The sequence below is a fragment of the Procambarus clarkii genome, chromosome 40, assembly GCF_040958095.1.
Source record: "Procambarus clarkii isolate CNS0578487 chromosome 40, FALCON_Pclarkii_2.0, whole genome shotgun sequence".
In the NCBI taxonomy this organism is placed as follows: Eukaryota; Metazoa; Arthropoda; class Malacostraca; order Decapoda; family Cambaridae; genus Procambarus; species Procambarus clarkii.
This window is the reverse complement of record NC_091189.1, coordinates 29,421,406-29,441,892: the sequence shown is the minus strand read 5'-3', so window position 1 is coordinate 29,441,892 and position 20,487 is coordinate 29,421,406. Positions and strand designations below refer to the sequence as shown.

At 51.1% G+C, this 20,487-nt stretch overlaps 1 protein-coding gene across 4 annotated transcripts in view; it reads right to left on the bottom strand.

Annotated features, from left to right (window-relative positions):
- Positions 1 to 20,487, bottom strand: part of LOC123757999 (uncharacterized) — a 312,326-nt gene that overhangs the window by 118,661 nt on the left and 173,178 nt on the right. For all 4 annotated transcript variants that reach the window (XM_069338915.1, XM_045742104.2, XM_069338914.1 and 1 more), the window contains 3 exons: positions 19,283 to 19,432; positions 16,648 to 16,740; positions 14,093 to 14,245 (listed from right to left, as the gene is read on the bottom strand). In XM_069338915.1, coding sequence (XP_069195016.1) covers positions 14,093 to 14,245; positions 16,648 to 16,740; positions 19,283 to 19,432 — 396 coding nt within the window. The remainder of the gene's footprint in view (positions 1 to 14,092; positions 14,246 to 16,647; positions 16,741 to 19,282; positions 19,433 to 20,487) is intronic.

Genomic DNA, 20,487 nt, shown 5'->3' with positions numbered 1-20,487 from the left:
TCTATTTCAGATATGAATTAAAAAATTATTATACCCTAATTTACCCTAAACGTTTTAATGTAGGTAATTAAAAGATTATAAAAAAGTTTTTAGAAATGTTAATTATTTACGTTCTAAGGTTGTATATAAAAGTTCTCAAAAAACATTTTCTAAACGTAATTATAAACGTGCTGAAAACAATGAAATGTCGTTTTTAGGATGTTTTAAAAACATGAAAATGTTTGCTGGGAAGTCAGCCACTAAGCACATGCAGCCCCAGCACTGATGAGTTACTCCTGGCCACCGCACAACACAACACACGGCAGTGAACGCTACACAAGGCAAACACCGCCTAGGAAACTGAGGCCAGAGAAGCGTCTATCCCAGTTGACATTATCTTATGAACTGAAGCTTGGCAGCCGGCGCGGTAGGTCCAGGGCTCCCCCCTCCCCCTCTCGGGGTGGGGAGGGCTGCGCGGACGATTGGAGCGGCAGTAAAGTGTGATGTTTGGTTGTTTGCTTGTTTCCTTGGGATTGTAAGGAGTTTTGACCTCTCTGTTCGATTTTTTGTTTTAGTTTTTTACCATGTGGGGTTTGTTTTGTCATGCCTACCTTTCTGGGTGCCTGACCCCGGTCGATGGCAGATAAGGAAAACCCCAACCACAAGAGGGTTTTCCAGTGCCATTGCTCCCTGAAACCTCTCTGAAAGGGCCAGGTTCTGGCGCTGGTCCCTGGTAGGTCTGAACTCCTTAGCTAATGTCCGGTCTAATATAACATACATTAGCCCGATAAGCTCCAGGGAGCCGTAGGGGCTCCCCACAGAAAAATTAGTATATAATACATATTTATTAATCTAAAAAAACCAGCGTTGAATGTAATGAAACGCCATTTTCTGGGTGAGTCCCGGAGGCTCCCCGGAGCTCTCCCAGGCTGATATGCTAATGTCAGACTTTGGCATCAGTCATGTGTATGGAGTTCTTAGGCCTACCGGGGACCACGGCCAGAACCGGGCCCCCTCAGAGAGGCAAGGGGAGCAATGGCCTATAGAAGCCCCCGTGTAGTTGGAAGCATTCTATGTCTGCCATCGACCGGAACAGGCACCCAGAAAGGTAAGCGCCCCAAAACAAACCCCTATTCTGGTTAAAATTGCTACCTAAAACCGAACTAGTGGATAGAACTCCCCAACCGAAAACAAGCAAACTAGTGTGACGTCACACACTGCCGCGCCGCTGTCTGCGCAGCTCCCCCCTCCCCGGGAGGGGGAAGGGGGAGCCCCAGACCCCCCGCGCCGGCTACCCACACCTCAGTTCTTGAGGCTGGATGTCAAAAACGCAAAAAAACGCCGACCGGAGGGAGGGAGGGATGCCGGGGAGCCTCCGGGACTCACCCAGAAAATGGCGTTTCATTACATTCAACGCTGGTTTTCTGGGGGGAGCCCCGTCGGCTCCCCGGAGCTAACTACCCACAGACAGAAAAAGAGGGACTTACCCGGGAGGCGGTCGTCGCTCACCCCTCAACTCGAAGCCGAGACAACTGGCTGCAACCGCCGACCCAAAGCAACACAGGCCCGACGAGGCCCAGGGACATTCACAAGGTAACGAGCAGCCAGGACCCTGTTCGACCGCCAAAATCCCCGCGCCCGAATATCAGACCAAGACATATTCCCAAAGACGGCAGCAAGAGCCGCGAACTTACGAACGTCATGGGCACGGGGATAGACCACAGGCTGGCTGGACCTAATAACCCTGCGGACGACCTGAGAGACCCGAACCCGCGAACAGGGAAGAAGGGAAACCGGATCAACCTACAGCGCGTCCCCGGACACAGAAGCTGTGGCGCGCAAATAACGGCGAAGCGCCGCAACCGGACACAAAACATGATGCACCCCCGGCCTGACCAACCAAGCATCAACCACCCATGAACCCCTCTGGAACGCAGCAGTCTCATTCTTCGCCAGAAAAGAAGGAGACGGCTGCAAACGAACAAAACTATCACCACGACCAAAAGAGCAGAAACCCCTGCGCCGGAGGAGAGCATGAAGCTCCCCTACCCGACCCCCAGAGGCCAAAGCCAACAAGAAAAGTGCCTTGGAAAAACAATCCTGGACCGAAGGGGCCACAACGAAACGAGGAGATGAAAGGAAAGCGAGCACTCTGTCCAAAGACCAGGACGGCTCAGGCGACGCATGAGCAGGCCGGAGGTGAAACAATGCACGAGACAGCTTGCGAAACGGCGCAGACGTAACATCGATACCGAAAGCAAGCTGAAGCGGCTCCGCCAGCGTCACACGATACGAAGCGACAGTGTCAGGCATAAGATGACGGTCCTGAAACAACCACGAGAGGAAGGACAAGACCACCCAAACAGACAAGGAGCTAACACGACGAAGACGCAAAAAGAAACGGAAGGACCGCCAGGAAACTTCATACTGCCGCCGAGAAGAAGCCCTCAGGTGGGACACCAACAAGGAGGCCACCTGATCACCATAGAGATGATGATAGACTCGAGTCAAAAAAACCATACGCGAAGACTCGAGGAGAAGATCGAACCAGCTACGTGACGTACTGGCCCGATCTGCTGAAAGAGGCGGAGCCGCGGGAAAACCCTCGGGTTCGGACACCGAGCAACTAGCGCCTGAAACCAAGGCTGCGCCGGCCACCAAGGGGCCAGAAGGACAACTCTCCCCCGGTAAGTCTCTAAGCGAGTCAGGACCTGGAGCAACAGCCGAACCGGGGGAAAGAGGTACAGGAACCCCCACCTCGACCAGTCTAGCCGAAAGGCATCGACCCCGACGGCCTCGCAATCGGGGAAGGGCGCCGCATAAACGGGAAGACGCCGCGACCACGCCGACGCGAAGAGGTCCACTTCGGGGCGCCCGAACGTCTGGCAAAGCCAACGGAAGGACACGTCGTCGACCGTCCACTCCGTGGAGAGGGGAACGAAGCGAGACAGGGCGTCGGCCAAGACGTTGGACACGCCCCGTACGTGAACCGCCAGGAGAGCCAAACCCCGAGAACTCAGCAGACGAGTCACCCGAAGCGACCAACCCCAAAGAGACAAGGACCGCATCGAACCCCCGCGGTTCAGGCAATGAACCACCGGAGAGCAGTCCGAATGGAGCCGAATCATCGATCCGCGGGCCACCCGAATCCTCCCCAGAGCAAACCACACCGCCGCGAACTCCCGCACCGTACTGTGAGCTCGACGGAAGGACGGATCCCAATGCCCCTGGCCGGCCTGGTGAGCACTGGTCACAAAACCCCAGCCGAGAGACGACGCATCCGTCTTCACATCGAGCGAGGGCTCGGGTAGGCGCCAAGGCACTGAACCCCGAAAAACCCGAAGAGGAAGCCGGTGACGCAGCAACCGACGCAAGTCCCCCGGGGGTCGAACTCTGCGATCGCGAGAGAGGTGGAAGGGGGAACCCCGAAGGAACCAGAACAGCCGTCGAAGCCAAACCCGACCCGGCGGGTAGACCACCATCGCGAAGTTCAGGCTCCCGCACAGCTCCTCGAGCAACCGCCGGGTGACCCGAGGGCCCTCCAGAAACAGACGAAGGCGGGACCGCAGCCGCAGGAGAGACTCCGGAGGGAGAGACAAAGAGGCGGTTCGAGAGTCCCACACGAGACCCAGCCAAGTCCGAACCTGAGAGGGAACCAGATGGGACTTCCTCCAGTTCACCAAGAACCCGAACCCGGCGAGCTGGGAAAGAACCAAATCCCTGGCTAGCAAGCAAGCTGACTGGCTGGGAGCCCAAACCAGCCAGTCGTCGAGGTAGGCCAACACCCGAACACCTAGGAGACGCAAACGAGCCACCACAACCCGTGTAAGGCGTGTGAACACGCGAGGTGCCAGGTTCAACCCGAACGGGAGACAACGAAAGCGGTAACTCAGACGCCCCACTACAAAACCGAGCCAGTCCCTGAACCGCGGATGAATCGGGACATGCCAATAAGCGTCCCGGAGGTCCAGGGACACCATCCAAGCTCCCGGCTCCAAGAGGAGCCGAACCTGAGACAGCGTAGTCATCCGAAAGATGGGGCAATGAATCCAGGGGTTCAGACGGGACAAGTCCAGAATGAACCGCAGGTCCGCGCAGTCCCGTTTCGGAACCGGAAACAGACGGGAAACCCATCTGAGGGACAACGTCGTTTCGACGACGCCCAAGCGTACCCACTCCAAGACGACTCGACAGAGCGCAGGGGAAGAAGCCTGCCCTGCCAGCCCCGACCCCCCAAAGGGGGGAGGGGCCACCCAACGCCACCGCAGGCCGCGAGACACGACCCGAAAGGCCCACGAATCGTGGGACCAGGCGCGGGCGAACAGCGCAAGCCGCCCCCCCATCGCCCCGTCAAGGGGGCAAACCGCGAAAGGGCCGGCGACCCTTACGAGACCCAGAACCCCGCACAGCGCGAACACCGCGCTGACCAGACGAGGGAGGGTCCGCAGGAGGAGCCAACCCCAAACCTGACACCAGAGGCCTACCACGACGAGAGGAACCCCGAGCCCTGGCACGACCTTTCCGGGAAGACCCACCCCGGGACCCCCGGAAAAACAACAAGTCTGACATCGGACAACAAGCCGCCGACGCAGCCTGAATAAACTGCGCCACGGCCGACTCCCCAAACAGGAGAGGACAAAAAGGTGAAGAACGCCTAAGAGCCAGAGCCCAAGCAGATTCCACGGAGGAACCCAGCACCGCCTGCCGACACGCCAGACGGGAAGCATAGAACAGGGAAACCGCATCCCGCAAAATCGGCGTGAACAGCTTCAACAAGGCAGCCGACGAACGTGCAGCCGAGGACAAGGTGCCGGACCCCGGGACGGACCCAAGCGTCCCCACATCCTCCACGAGCCAATCCGAAGACAGCGCCAGGAGGGAAAAGAACCGCAAGGCCGAACACAAAAGGCCCCGGTCGCGCAAGTCCTCCGCCACGAGCGCCGCCGAAAGGGAGGGAACCTGCACATGGAGCTGAATAACGCCCACATCGCGGGGAAGGGCAGGGGCAAACAAGCACTCATTCAGGTACTCAAGTTCACCCCACAGGAAAACCTGAAGCACCGTGGAAGCTTCCCGCCACTCCAGCGTGCGGGAACGACAGAAGCAATGCCAGGAATCCAGACCAAACAAGGGGCAGTCTGCTAGCCAGGACGACTCCGGAACCTCGTAACGGAGCCAGAAAGGGAACGAAGTCCCAAACCTGAACGTGGACGGATCCATTTCCGAGGCATAATCCGGGTCACGCAGGAGGTAAGCTGCAAAGGCCGCTCGCACCACACCAGGTTGGATGCGATAAGCCGAAAACCTCCGGAAGGACGGAACCGACGTACCCGGGGGAACACGGAACCGAACCCGGGGAGGGGCCGACACCAAATCCAACTCGTACGCAGAGGGGGGAAAAGAAAACCCCACTCCTTGTAACAATAAGCCCCGCTCAGTGGGAAGAAAAACCCAGGCGGGGTCCAGCGGGGCCCAAGGCCCCCAAGTCAGCCCCTCCCCAGCCTCGAGGTCCGTCACCACAGGACCCGAGGCCGAGTCCTCTCCCCAAGCCCCGACCCCACAAGACAAGGACGGAGCAGCCGGAAAAGCTGGAGGAAGGGGGGCCCACTGGTCAGACCCTGAAGCTTCGGCCGGGAGACAAGACTCGAATGCCTCTGCCGCCCCCCCGGAAGGGGCAACTCCCGAAGCTGCCCGAGTCTCGAGATCAAGTAACCCCTGCTCCGACCCCGAAACCCTCAGACGCTTCGGGGCCGGAAGCAGGGGCGGGGGACCAGAACGAACAGAAGGGGAAGGACGAGGAGGTGCGGACTGAACCAGAATCGAAGCGACCCCCACCCCCAAGTCCGGGTCTCAAAAAGCAAAGCGGGGCAGCCCCGGGGCATCCGGGGAAGCAACCAACCGAGCGCGTTGCAACAGACGAAACCTAGACTGCAACGCACGTGCCGCCCGTACCCGAATAGAATCATCAGAGGATTGGGTAAATTGAGTCACAAGCAAGCAGCAACACTCACAGAACTCAGGGTCGAAAGTATCACCGACCCAACAGGCAGCGTGGCAGAGGCAAAAACAATGAGGGTCACCCTGAGACAATGGGACCGAGCAACCCTCAAACTCGCACACAGCGAGTGGGGACTCCGGGGTCACATCCATCGGACCCACGCGCCCCCTAGGGGATTCCCAGGGTCCTGAGCGTTTACTTCAAGAGGACTCGCGCTCAGGTAGTCCCAGGCAGGGTGCTGCAAACCGGCGCCCAAAACTACCAAGCAAACTTCTAAAGCTGAACCCCAGGGACATGTACACTCACGGGGACCTAGCAGGGGGCGCCACCGAGGAGAACAGTGGAAGGGCAAAAACAAACTGAATAAAAGGACAGAACCCCCCACCAGGCAAAAAGAAAAAGAAAAACAAAACCCCGCAAGAGGACAGCGAACCCCAAGGAACAGAGCCGGCCGCGATATCGGGAAATACAAGCTGAGCAGCACCCTGCGCCCCTACCAGTGCAAACTGCCTCTTACCTGCCGGTAACAAGGGAGAACAGAACACCCAAGAGCCCAACAGGCGGCCGAAAAACCGAAAGGTAAAACGGACCAGCAGAGGCAGACCCCGAGGAGCCTGTGGAAGGTGGCCCCAAGCCCCAAGGGCAGTACTTACAGGGCACCTAGGGAAGGCAGCCCTAGGCGCATGCAGCCCGAGTACTGAAGATAACTCCTGGCTCTCGCACCCACAAAACTAACACCACACGCAAAGCACAGTGCAGTAGCAACACCGGAGCCAGAGCACACGACCATCGCCTATAGCATCAGCCTCAAGAACTGAGGTGTGGGTAGCTGGCGCGGGGGGTCTGGGGCTCCCCCTTCCCCCTCCCGGGGAGGGGGGAGCTGCGCAGACAGCGGCGCGGCAGTGTGTGACGTCACACTAGTTTGCTTGTTTTCGGTTGGGGAGTTCTATCCACTAGTTCGGTTTTAGGTAGCAATTTTAACCAGAATAGGGGTTTGTTTTGGAATGCTTACCTTTCTGGGTGCTTGACCCGGTCGATGGCAGACATAGAATGCTTCCAACCACACTGGCGTTTCTATAGGCCATTGCTCCCCTTGCCTCTCTGAGGGGGCCCGGTTCTGGCCGTGGTCCCCGGTAGGCCTAAGCACTCCATACACATGACTGATGCCAAAGTCTGACATTAGCATATCAGCCTGGGAGAGCTCCGGGGAGCCGACGGGGCTCCCCCCAGAAAAGACAGCGTTGAATGTAATGAAACACCATTTTCTGGGTGAGACCCAGAGGCTCCCCGGAGCTAAACCAGGCTGATATGCTAATGTCAGACTTTGGCATCAGTCATGTGTATGGAGTTCTAGGGCCTACCGGGGACCACGGCCAGAACCTGGCCCCCTCAGAGAGGCAAGGGGAGCAATGGCCTATAGAAACCCCAGTGTGGTTGGAAGCATTCTATGTCTGCCATCGACCGGGTCAAGCACCCAGAAAGGTAAGCATTCCAAAACAAACCCCTATTCTGGTGAAAATTGCTACCAAAAGCCAAACTAGTGGATAGAACTCCCCAACAGAAAACAAGCAAACTAGTATGATGTCACACGTCACCGCGCCACTGTCTGCGCAGCTCCCCCCTCCTTGGGAGGGGGAAGGGGGGAGCCCCAGACCTCTCACGCCGGCTATCCACCCATCAGTTCTGAGGCTGGATGTCAAAACACGTGAAAAATCTGCCAACCGGAGGGAGGGAGGGTTGCCGGGGAGCCTCCGGGTCTCACCCAGAAAATGGCGTTTCATTACATTCAACGTTGGTTTTCTGGGGGGAGCCCAATCGGCTCCTAGGAGCTAACTACCCACAGAGGAAGGTCAAAGGGATGGAACCGGGAGGCGGTCACCACGCACCCCTCAACGGAAGCGAGACAACCTGCAGCAAACGCCAACACAAGGTGACACAGAGCCCTGAAAGGGCCTGGGAACAACATGAGACAATGAGCAGCTAGGCCTCCGTACGAACACCAAAAGAACCGCGCCTGAATGAGAGCAAGGACACACCGCCCAGACGGCAGCAAAAGCAGCGAAGCCACGAACGCCACGGGCATGGGTAAAGAATACAGGCAGGCTAGCCACAATAACACGGCGGACAACCAGGGACACCTTCACCCAAGAACATCGAAGAACGGAACCGGATCAACTCAAAGCGCGCCCGGACAGAGAGGCCGCGGCACACAAATAACGGAGGAGGGCCGCCACTGAACACAAAATATGACGCACCCCTGGTCCGACCAAGCAAGCACCAACAAACCAAGGACCTCTCCGGAACGCAGCAGCCCCATCCCGTGCCAGAAAAGATGGAGACGGCTGCCACTGAACAACCAAAACGCCAGACCGAAGGAGCAGAAACCTCTGTGGAGGAGAGGAAGAAGCCCAGCGACCCGACCCCTTGAGGCAAATGCCAACAGGAAAAAAGAGCCGTCAAAAAACAAACATGAACCGCAGGAGCACCACCAACCGAGGAGAAGACAAAGCACGCTGACCAGAGACCAGGATGGTGTAAGCAGCACACGAACAGGCCGGAGGTGAAACAACACACAAGACAGCTTACCAACGGTGCAAAAGCAACACCAAGACCGAAAGCAAGCCAAAAAGACTTCGGCAACGCCACACGAAACAAGGCGACAGTATGTGGCAAGACAACGGCCCTCAACCCCCACCAGAAAAACCAAGCCGACACTAGCAACCGCAGCCACCTAAGAAGGGACAGGAGAAAAAGGAAGGACCACCAAAATACCCCATACTGCCGCCAAGAAGAAGCACGCAGGTGGGACATCAACAACGAAGCCACCAGACCACCAACTGGAGGCGAGGCACGTGAGGCAGAATGTAATCAGCCCCAACAAGGCGCATCCGAGCCCAGGAAGAGGCAGAGCCGCAGGAAGATCTCGGGCGCGACCACCAACAAGCCCAAGCCGGTAAATAAGGAGATGGAATGTCTGCCGAACAGAAAGCTCCCCAATGCGAGCAAGCCCGCCAGAAGATCAGAAACGACGGGTTCGACGCAAGACATTGCAAGACCCTGAAAAGCCAACAGGTAGGGCAAGCCAGGAAAACCAAAGAAGGTGTAAGGGTTGCCACCAGAACAGTACCTGAACCAAGGGGTACGAGCAACAAAAACAGACCAAGACACATAAGCGCACTATATGACACAGGCTGAAAAAACACCCAAGAAGCCAAGGAGCGCACAAAGAAAACCCCTGCGGCAGAGGAGGAAACTAAGTGAACGTACAAGGAAGGGAAGGGAAGCGACGGAAACCGACCCACCCCCCCTCCCCCATACAGCAGCAAGTGCAGGCAAAACCGAGCAAAGGGAATTGTCGCCAGGGAAGCGACAGGGGAGAGGCAGGACGAAAGAGCCAAAGCTCAAAACCCCAGGAAACACAACCAGGGGTGAATCATCAGGCGTGGACAGAACCCCACGCACACAGAAGGGCCAAGCCAGGGACCCGAAGACTACGAAAAATAACACAAGCGAACCCCAACACGCAAACCCCAGGCACAAAACAGCAGCAAAGTGTCACACCACAACCTGACACAGGAACAAGGACATGCCACCGCAAAACACGTTATCAACGCACACGTGCAGTAGCAACATGCACCACACGCAACACACAACAAGTATGTAGCAACTTGCCTCTGCGAAGGCAGAGAATGGTGCAGGCAGACTCCAGGCCGACCCCAGACAGGGTTAACGGAGACACAACAGAGCCCAGCAGGCCCAGAAACCCACAATAAGCACAATAATAATATCACACAATAACTAAATGTGTGGTGTATATGAAGCTCACATTCACAGACGAGTGTAATGCCGTGATACCACACAGATAAACATGCATACCCCATCAGGTGTCTTCACCTATACCTGTGCCAGGTATGAGAAGGTGAGACTGTGGTTGATACCTCAGATCAACACAGACAGACACAATAAAACAATGACAAGATCTTGTACTTACAGGTGGGGTACCTCTCTTATTCACTCACTAACTCAGGCACATTTATGCAAGAACTCGTAGGAGGCCTGACAGCTGGTTCTGCTTGTCACGACGTAAGACCATTGACGACAGGCTTTCCCACAAACCGTACTTGACACGGGGGGGTACTCACAGGAGGGCGTGCTGTATGTCTCACCGACACACGCACACACTTGGTGGCACTGGCGATGAGTAAGGGTGGTGACGTCATGTAGTAGTGAGGGCGGCGGCTGGTGGGCTACATGCTCGGGACAGAGTGGCGGCTGGCGGCGGCTGACTATATGATACCATGTGGTACACTTGTGGTAAAGTCACACATAGGTTACATAGGCAACGGCACTGCCTTAGTTCACTCTAGGTCACTCACAGACGATCTCTATTTGTCACCAGGGGTTACCTGATACCAGTTTGTTTCGCTCTGGTGATTTGTCACTACTAGGCTTCTGAACAATATAGTTACAGTCACGATTCCGGGCGAGTGTTGGTATATCGAAAAGACGCTGAGTTTAACTTGACGGTGAGGAATAGACGGTGTTCTTCTGTCTATTGACCGATAGACAGAACAGAACACTTCCTCTATGTAAGGGCTTCCTCACATGAATGCTCTTGTCAGCGACTGTAGGGCATCTCGTGGGACACAACACAAGGGATTACAATTTGACCAATGACATTGCAGCAAAAGATCGGGAACCAATCATATTGATCGTTCCCTGATCAGTAGCAGAGGTGACGCCATGAACACGTCACGACCACGTCACAGTTGTTATTCTCCATTGCGCCGGTTGAGGCTAACCCCAGAGGTCAGTCGCCTCGCTGGCATCTCCTCTCCCTCTCTCACGCTAGCACCTCCTATGTACTCACTGACCCTTTGTGGCAAGTATGCTTAACTTTCCTGTATCTACTTCCTGCCTGGACATACGGCGGCCTCCGTATTATAAACGTATTCCTGGTTAAGTGGGCATCCTGGAGATGCCCAACATGCCAGTTTACTATCCAGGGTTAACAGAGATAGGGCTTGTGCATGAGGATTGGTGCACTGAACACTGCAATGAGCCATTCAAGTCAGCTGTGGGAGAATCCTGAGAGACCATTCTCTCACACCCCGAAATTGTCAGAGCCTCACCACCAAGGAAACCTTGCCCTGACTCTGAAACCCCTCAGACATTTGGGAGCCGGGAGCAGATGAGGGGAGGGGGAGGGGTAACAGGATGAACTACAGCAGGGGAGGGACAAGGGGGCACGGACGAAACTAAAGTCGCTGCAACTAACACCCCCCCCAAGTCCAGGTCCCAATAACGCAAATGGGGCAGCCGTAGGAAAGGCAACTACATGAGCACGTTACAGCAACCTAAACCTCGCATGCAACGTGGAAGCTACCTGCACCCAAATATCAGTAACAGTGAACTGGGCGAACTGGAGTATATGCAAAGAACACCACTCGCAAGACTCCGGGTCAAAGGTGTTTGACCCAACAGGCAGCATGGCTGAGGCAAAGATGGTGAATGTCACCCTGAAATAAGCGGACATAGCAACTTTCAAACTCGCAAGAAGTGAGGTGGGACTCTGAGGACTCTTTCATCGGACCAATGAGTCCCAATGGGGTTTCCAGGGCTCTTAGGACCCCTGGCCAGGGACAGCAAAACTGCTAAGGAAAGCCCAGGCAAGGTACTGCTAACCGATTATTGCAGAGCTACCAAGCAATCAAACTAAAAGCTGAACCCCTGTGATGTGTACAATCATGGGGGCCTAGAGGAGAGTCATCAAAAATACATGTGCACCTATAGACACACAAGGCAGACCCCCGCCAGGCAAACAAAACAAAAAGAAAAGAAAAAACCCGCAAAAGCACAACGTCTCCAGGCCGCTATGCGTATATCAGACAGCTGTACAGTACCTGCGCCCCAGCCAGCGACGATACTACCTCCTACCTATGGTCAAACAAAGGCAGGAACAACTCCAGCTAACCCCAAGGGTGGGCACTCACCGAGCAGCAAAAGAACCCTCTGGAGGCAGTTCCCGAACGGCTTATTGAAGATAACCCTAAACCGCAAGGGCAGTATTTACAGGGCACCTAGGGAAGGTGACCTTAAGTACATGCAACCCACGTACTTCTGGAATTACTCCTGGCTTGCACACCATCACACTACAGCTCAACACAAGGATTGGAGCCAGAATCGATCAACCACCACCCAACACAACAGCCTCAGAACTGGGGTTGGGTAGCTGGCACGGGAGGTCTAGGGCTGCCCCTTCCCCCCCCAGGGGAGGGGGTAGCTGCGCAGACAGCGGTGGCTGTGGTTACATCACGCTTGTTTGCTTGTTTTCTGATTGGGGAGTTCTGCCTGCTCGTTCGGATTTCGGTTTGCAATTTTTAACCAGCTGTAGTTTGTTTTGGGATTCCTACCTTTCTGGGTGCCTGACCTGGTAGATGGCAGACATAGACAGCTTTCAACTACATGGGGGTATCTATAGGCCACTGCTCCTCGTGCCTCTCTGAGGGGGCCATGTTCTGACTAGTGGTCCCCGGTAGGCAGAACTCCATTTACTGAAGCTCCAGACTAATATAGCAGGGGCTCCCCATGGAAAGAAAGGGCAGTCTGCCAGTCAGGAAGATGCTAAAATCTCATAATGCACCCAATACGGGGAAGAAGAACCAAACTAAAAAAAGAGACCGGGTCCAACACAAAAGCAAAGTTCAGGTCTCGCAGTAGGTATGCACACCCATAGCCTCCTGAACATCGGCAGGGAAAACACGAGAAGTGGAAAACCTCTGGAAGGACGAAGCCATGGAACCCTAAGGAACCCGGAAACAAACCCAGGGAGGAGCTGAACCCAAATTAAAAGGGGTGGAAGGGAAGGGAAGGGAAGGGAAGGGAAGGGGGAAAATGAAAACCCCTGAACCCTGCAACAGCAAACCCCACCCTGAGGGCACCAAGGCCTTAGGCAGGATCGAACAAGGGCCCCAAGAGCCCCAAGCCGACACCCACTCTAGCCTTGGTAGCCTCCAATACAGGCTCCGGGGCAGAGCAGTCCTCCATGCCCTAAACCTTTGGGGCCTGACAGCTGAGGATTCGTAGCACTGCAGTGAATCACTGCTCTGGATTCGTAGTCCTAAGGTTTCGAGTTTGATCCCCGGTGGAGGCAGAAATAAATGGCCATAATTTTTCACCCTGATTCTCCTGTTCACCTAGCAGTAAATAGGTACCTGGAAGTTAGACAGTTGCTACTGGCTGCTTCCTGGGGATGTATAACAAAAAGAAGGCCTGGTCAAGGACTGGGCCGTGGGTGTGCTAAGACCCGAAATCATTTCAAGATAACCTCAAGATAACCCTTGAAGAAAGGGCAGAGTCCAAGGGAAAGGCAGCAAAGAAGGAGGTCTGCTGGTAAGACCCAGAAGCCTCAACGAGAGGATCAGGCTCAAAGGCCTCTGTCCCGAGCAATAAATGGTGCAGCCCCTGGAGTCGCCCGAGTCTCATCTCCAACTAAACCCGTCCCGACTCTGAAACCCTCAGACATTTGGGAGCCGGCAGAGGGGAAGGAGCACTGCTGGAAGAGCAAGAAGGTCCCAGCCAACCTACTTCTCGGTGGGCTGGGACACCCCCTCAATGAGCGGCACACGGTGTGATGACGTCTTCCTTGTTTTTCTTTGGAGGAGTTTCTAGCCTTTGTTCAGTCTCAGGTTGCAATATTTCTACCACAAAGGGGGTCTGTATTAAAGCGCCTACCTAGTTTGGGTGCTCAATCCCAGTCAATGGCAGACATGAATACTTTCAGACATTTGAGTTTCATAGGCCATTGCTCTCTGTGCCTCTCTGAGGAGACTATGTAATGACTAGTGGTCCCTGGTAGGCTTGACAACTCTGTATGACTGAATCCCTATACTAATATTAGCTAATATCAGTCTAGGGAGCCTCCAGGGCTCTACCCAGAAAATAGCATTTCATTACATTCAAAGCTGGTTTTTTGCCAGTTGCACCTCGATGGAATACTATTAAATAGCTGCAAACTCCAAGGGTTAAACAATGGCCATAAATTAACCAATGTATCAAAAATCTTTATCCACTATACCCATACTTGAAATAATTTATCAGGATTTAAAATCATACCAGAGACATGTATTTAGGAGGAATCACAACAAATGATCCGGGCTGAGTTCCTATGGGAATAGCAGCAGATGGCAGCGTGAGCGTAGAGACCCCACTTCCCACACTAGACGTTGTTGCTGAACCCGTTACTGGGAACATTACTTGTGCATTGCTCTGCAAACACAAATTTATATATTTAAACAGACAAAACAATTTATTCATCAGTGCTGATGAACTTTTTTTAATATAGTTATATTCCAGCCAGTACTCAACAAATGGTTGTGTTCCAGCCAGTACTCAACAAATGGTTGTGTTCCAGCCAGTACTCAACAAATGGTTGTGTTCCAGCCAGTACACACCAAATGGTTGTGTTCCAGCTAGTACACAACAAATGGTTGTGTTCCAGCCAGTACACACCAAATGGTTGTGTTCCAGCCAGTACACAACAAATGGTTGTGTTCCAGCCAGTACACAACAAATGGTTATATTCCACCCAGTACTCAACAAATGGTTGTGTTCCAGCCAGTACTCAACAAATGGTTGTGTTCCAGCCAGTACACAACAAATGGTTGTGTTCCAGCTAGTACACAACAAATGGTTGTGTTCCAGCCAGTACACAGCAAATGGTTGTGTTCCAGCCAGTACACAACAAATGGTTGTGTTCCAGCCAGTACACAACAAATGGTTGTGTTCCAGCCAGTACACAACAAATGGTTATATTCCAGCCAGTACTCAACAAATGGTTGTGTTCCAGCTAGTACTCAACAAATGGTTGTGTTCCAGCCAGTACTCAACAAATGGTTGTGTTCCAGCCAGTACTCAACAAATGGTTGTGTTCCAGCCAGTACTCAACAAATGGTTGTGTTCCAGCCAGTACACAACAAATGGTTGTGTTCCAGCCAGTACACAACAAATGGTTGTGTTCCAGCCAGTACTCAACAAATGGTTGTGTTCTAGCCAGTACTCAACAAATGGTTGTGTTCCAGCCAGTACTCAACAAATGGTTGTGTTCCAGCCAGTACTCAACAAATGGTTGTGTGCCAGCCAGTACACAACAAATGGTTGTGTTCCAGCCAGTACACAACAAATGGTTATATTCCACCCAGTACTCAACAAATGGTTGTGTTCCAGCCAGTACTCAACAAATGGTTGTGTTCCAGCTAGTACTCAACAAATGGTTGTGTTCCAGCCAGTACACAACAAATGGTTGTGTTCCAGCCAGTACACACCAAATGGTTGTGTTCCAGTGAGTACACAACAAATGGTTGTGTTCCAGCCAGTACACAACAAATGGTTGTGTTCTAGCCAGTACTCAACAAATGGTTGTGTTCCAGCCAGTACTCAACAAATGGTTGTGTTCCAGCCAGTACTCAACAAATGGTTGTGTGCCACCCAGTACTCAACAAATGGTTGTGTTCCAGTGAGTACACAACAAATGGTTGTGTTCCAGCCAGTACTCAACAAATGGTTGTGTTCCAGCCAGTACTCAACAAACGGTTGTGTTCCAGCCAATACACAACAAATGGTTGTGTTCCAGCCAGTACACAACAAATGGTTGTGTTCCAGCCAGTACACAACAAATGGTTGAGTTCCAGCCAGTACTCAACAAACGGTTGTGTTCCAGCCAGTACTCAACAAACGGTTGTGTTCCAGCCAATACACAACAAATGGTTGTGTTGCAGCCAGTACTCAACAAATGGTTGTGTTCCAGCCAGTACATAACAAATGGTTGTGTTCCAGCGAGTACACAACAAATGGTTGTGTTCCAGCCAGTACACAACAAATGGTTGTGTTCCAGCCAGTACACAACAAATGGTTGTGTTCCAGCCAGTACACAGCAAATGGTTGTGTTCCAGCCAGTACACAACAAATGGTTGTGTTCCAGCCAGTACACAGCAAATGGTTGTGTTCCAGCCAGTACACAGCAAATGGTTGTGTTCCAGCCAATACACAACAAATGGTTGTGTTGCAGCCAGTACTCAACAAATGGTTGTGTTCCAGCCAGTACACAACAAATGGTTGTGTTCCAGCGAGTACACAACAAATGGTTGTGTTCCAGCCAGTACACAACAAATGGTTGTGTTCCAGCCAGTACACAACAAATGGTTGTGTTCCAGCCAGTACACAACAAATGGTTGTGTTCCAGCCAGTACACAGCAAATGGTTGTGTTCCAGCCAGTACACAGCAAATGGTTGTGTTCCAGCCAGTACACAGCAAATGGTTGTGTTCCAGCCAGTACACAGCAAATGGTTGTGTTCCAGCCAGTACACAACAAATGGTTGTGTTCCAGCCAGTACACAACAAATGGTTGTGTTCCAGCCAGTACACAGCAAATGGTTATGTTCCAGCCAGTACACAACAAACGGTTGTGTTCCAGCCAGTACACAGCAAATGGTTATGTTCCAGCCAGTACTCAACAAACGGTTGTGTTCCAGCCAGTACTCAACATCTATTAAAGTTAAGTTTTCTATATTTCAATTAATAAGCTGCAAGTTTGTTTTCTACCAAATGGACAACACTGAAAACAAAATCAACAATAACAATAATAAGTGAAAAACAGTGGTGACAAAATTACCTGTTGGTTGGATTGAACAATAATTTTAGTGGGTGAGGGTCCAGGTCGTATCAAGGTCCTTCCATTTCCACCAGCATAATCCATTAAATCTGACTGGAAAAAATGATTGAGGTTCAAGTATGCATGTTTTGTTTGCAGCAAATCGAGGGAAAAATCCACTTAATAATACATCAGAAATGTGCTCTTGGAAATCCTGATGTGAAGTCCTAAGTCATCTAGAGCAGTATTGTGAAACTTATTTTCCACTTCATCAAAATTATCTAAATTGAAAATCAATTTGGAGGTTGCATGGATCAAACACCTTTACAATAAAATAATGATACAGCATTAGCATAAAGTAATGATCACTTTTGGGTGACATTCTTGAATGTCCCCTCACCTAACATCTCCAGGATGGGCAAGACCACTTTGTTTTCCAGAACCCAACCTTCATGGCAAGTCCTGGATCATACTTGGAATGGCTTCTGAAAAGTTTCACTACTCCAGGCTTGACTTGACTTGTGACTTGTGACTGAGACTATTACTTGGAGCAGCCTGCAGGTTCATGTATCTGATACAACCGGGCTGGTCCTTGCAGAAACATGTCTAATTTTTTCTTGAAGTCCACTTTTCTTCAAGCAATACTTCTTATCTAAGTTATTGTTATTGGGATGGTATTAAATAGCAGTAGACCTCTGATGTCATACGGGGGTGTTCTCTGAGTGTGCCCATGTCACCTCCACTCTTTGCTGGTTGAATTCAACATTTCCTACATTATTATTCACTCCAGTATGTTATTTTACTATGCAAATTTAGGACCTGGCCTTCCAATATCTTCCATATATATATATTGTGATACCTCTCACATCTCCTTTCTAGAAAGTACATTTTGAGAGCTTTGAGATGGTCTCAATAATTCAGGTCCTTTAATGTGTCTATGTATGCCATGTATGTTCTTTGTAACCCCTCTATATCAGCAATCTCTCCTGCTCTGAAAGGGTAAGAGAGTACAAAGCAGTACTCGAAGTGAGACAGCACAAGCGATTTGAATAATATCAATATTGTCATGGGATCCCTGGATTTGAAGGTTCTTATAATCCATCCTATCATTTTCCTGGCTAACGCTATATTTGCTTGGTTATGTTCACTAAATGTCTAAATGTCAGGTCATCACACATAATTCCCAGATCCTGAATATGTTGTTTTCCTTCTATGAGTAAATATAATTGTCTTACACCCTATATTTTGTTAAAGTTCTTCATTTTTATCACACCTAAGTACCTTGAATTGATTACTGTTAAACATTATGTTAACAGCGCTCAACAAACTGTTGTTAAGTTTTACCTTTTAGTATAATTGCCCAATTACCTATTGCCCAATTTATTACTTTATTGATATCAACCTGAATATGTAAAAGTCTTCTACTGATGTAATTTTTATGCTGATTTGAAAAGTTACTTGTAAAGGCAGAGTTCAAGGTCAACAGAACCAGCTGGTATGTGAACAATGTCTTAAGTAGACCCTGGTCCTGTTTGAGGAGCAACGAGGAGGCTGATAATAATCACATTTTGTAAAGAATAACATAAAAATGGAAGAAACTATGTTTTGTTGTTGTTGTTGATTTAGGGGCAACGACGATCGTGGGATCAGATGCGCCCCGGCGTACCCGTTAAGGGCGAATCGCGAAGCCAGGAAAGGTGAAACGCCAAGCCAAACCGCGAAACAAGTGACGCCAATCACTAGAAACTAATATGCCACACGGCAAATAAACGCACAGTCAGGCAGATGATTGGGGAGGCCTAGGAGTCCCGCAGGGTGACAAGCACCGGCCCCGCCCCACACAGAGAACACCAGGTAGCAAGACCAAAACTCGGCCCCCAACTAAAACACAAAACGTCATCCAGTATCCTCTGGCAGAGCAGAAGCCAGTCACCCAACACAGCTGAGGGAACACCAGGAACCCATCAAGACCCACCAACCCCCGGCACCTCTCGGCCAAGCCGGCCCCCTGATCACCGTCACACCGCCGGGAGAACTAGCCAGAGCACGCCAAAAAAAAAAATAAATCACAATCCCGTGACCCAAGGCAATATGTGCGCCAGGCGTTGTACAGTCAGACCATTGAAGAGGGTTGCCAAACGGCAGTAGCAAAGCCAAAACGCGAAAACAGGACGTGATCCGGCGGCTCCCAGGCGGAGGAGGTATCCAGACGTCTGCTCTGCGTCAAGGTTGAACCAGGAGCATCGAAACTATGTTTTAGTGAGTAACTGTCAGGCCACCCAATGTTGACCTTGTGAAATGACTCGACTCCAGCAGAGGGTGACCCGATGTGATTATACTCGTGATGACTTCAAGAGATGACCTCCCTCCATTGTTAGATACCCACACAGTGAATTATACTATAGATGAGTATTGAAAATGGAGTTGTTTTAGTACAGCATGTGTAAGACAAAAACCACTGAATATTTGATAAATAATGATCCAGTTCCAATTAGTTTTGCATTTCATACAATTTTAGGTAAGAATTACTTGTGCATCAATCTCTAAGTACGTCTATTATCTATGCAGGTCATGCTACATGTTACTGGAAATTGGTCAATACTTAAACAAAACTAAGAATAATTTTAACAGGAGAAAAATTTAGGTAGAAACTTACCTGCAATGGCCTTATCATAATTGGTTTTAAATTTGTGAGAGCAATGGTTTTAGTGGACGAGGATAAGGGTTGATTCAAAATTGTGCTTCCTCCACCCCCATTTCCTCCTCCACCTCCAACACTCGAATTTAAAAGTTGAACATAATTCACCTGTAAAAAATACAAATGTGATAACACTTCAACCTGATACATTGTGAATGCAACCAATCAAGAGAGGCATCCCTAGTCCCTAGCCCAGGCATACTGTATGTCACAATGAAAATGGCAATACATCCTAGAGAATCATGTCATAAAGTTTAACCCTTAAATTGCGCATCGCATCATATGATGCTTTGACCGACTTGCAGTAAATTGCGCATCGCATCATATGATGCTTTGACCGACTTGCAGTAAATTGCGCATCGCATCATATGATGCTTTGGAGTACTACACAAGATTTAAACGGCCCGCGGATACACGGGGTTCACCACACCTTCATCAGGGCTCTTGTAAATAGACGCCATTTTTTTTAAAAATCGTGACCCAAATTCCCCGGGTGTTAGGGGCCTCAGTATTGAGTGAGCTACCAAGCCTGACGTACGCAGCATGAGCTCACAGCACTGCTGTTCAGCTTGTGACCACAGCATCGCCTAAAAATGCCATAATATACTTGTTCATGCTATTATGTAGCGATGATATTATTACAAAAGACACCCTGGCTGAGATAAAAATGACCAGGGTTCTGATAATAGCAGGATTATGGTGATATTTAGCGCTGTGCTCCATGTTGGGAGGAGTAATGCTGTGGGAGGGGAGGGTAGTGGCATTGTCTTCTGACTGTGTGTGGCCACCTTTTATTGACTGCACTCACCATACCAGCTTAGTGGTTCGCTATGGTGAACACAAATGTAGATACTTATATATAACATGCGTATAGAGGGTATAAACAGCAAGAGGAGTAGGTTGGGAGCTGCCATTTTGGTGAGGGCGGTGGCGTCGTCTGCACGATTTTTATCATGTTGTTTACTGGTGACCACGATGGTCTTTGGGCACCATACCAGTTTACTTGTACAAGTATGGTGAATAAAACAGGTAGATATTTATATATAATGTGTGTATATAGCATAATAACACGACAAACAGTATTGTTGGAGGAGAAATATTAGTGCGTCTGGCCTTGAGGGCGGCAGCCACCAGCTGACTGTGTGAGGTCCAACGTCTTTGAG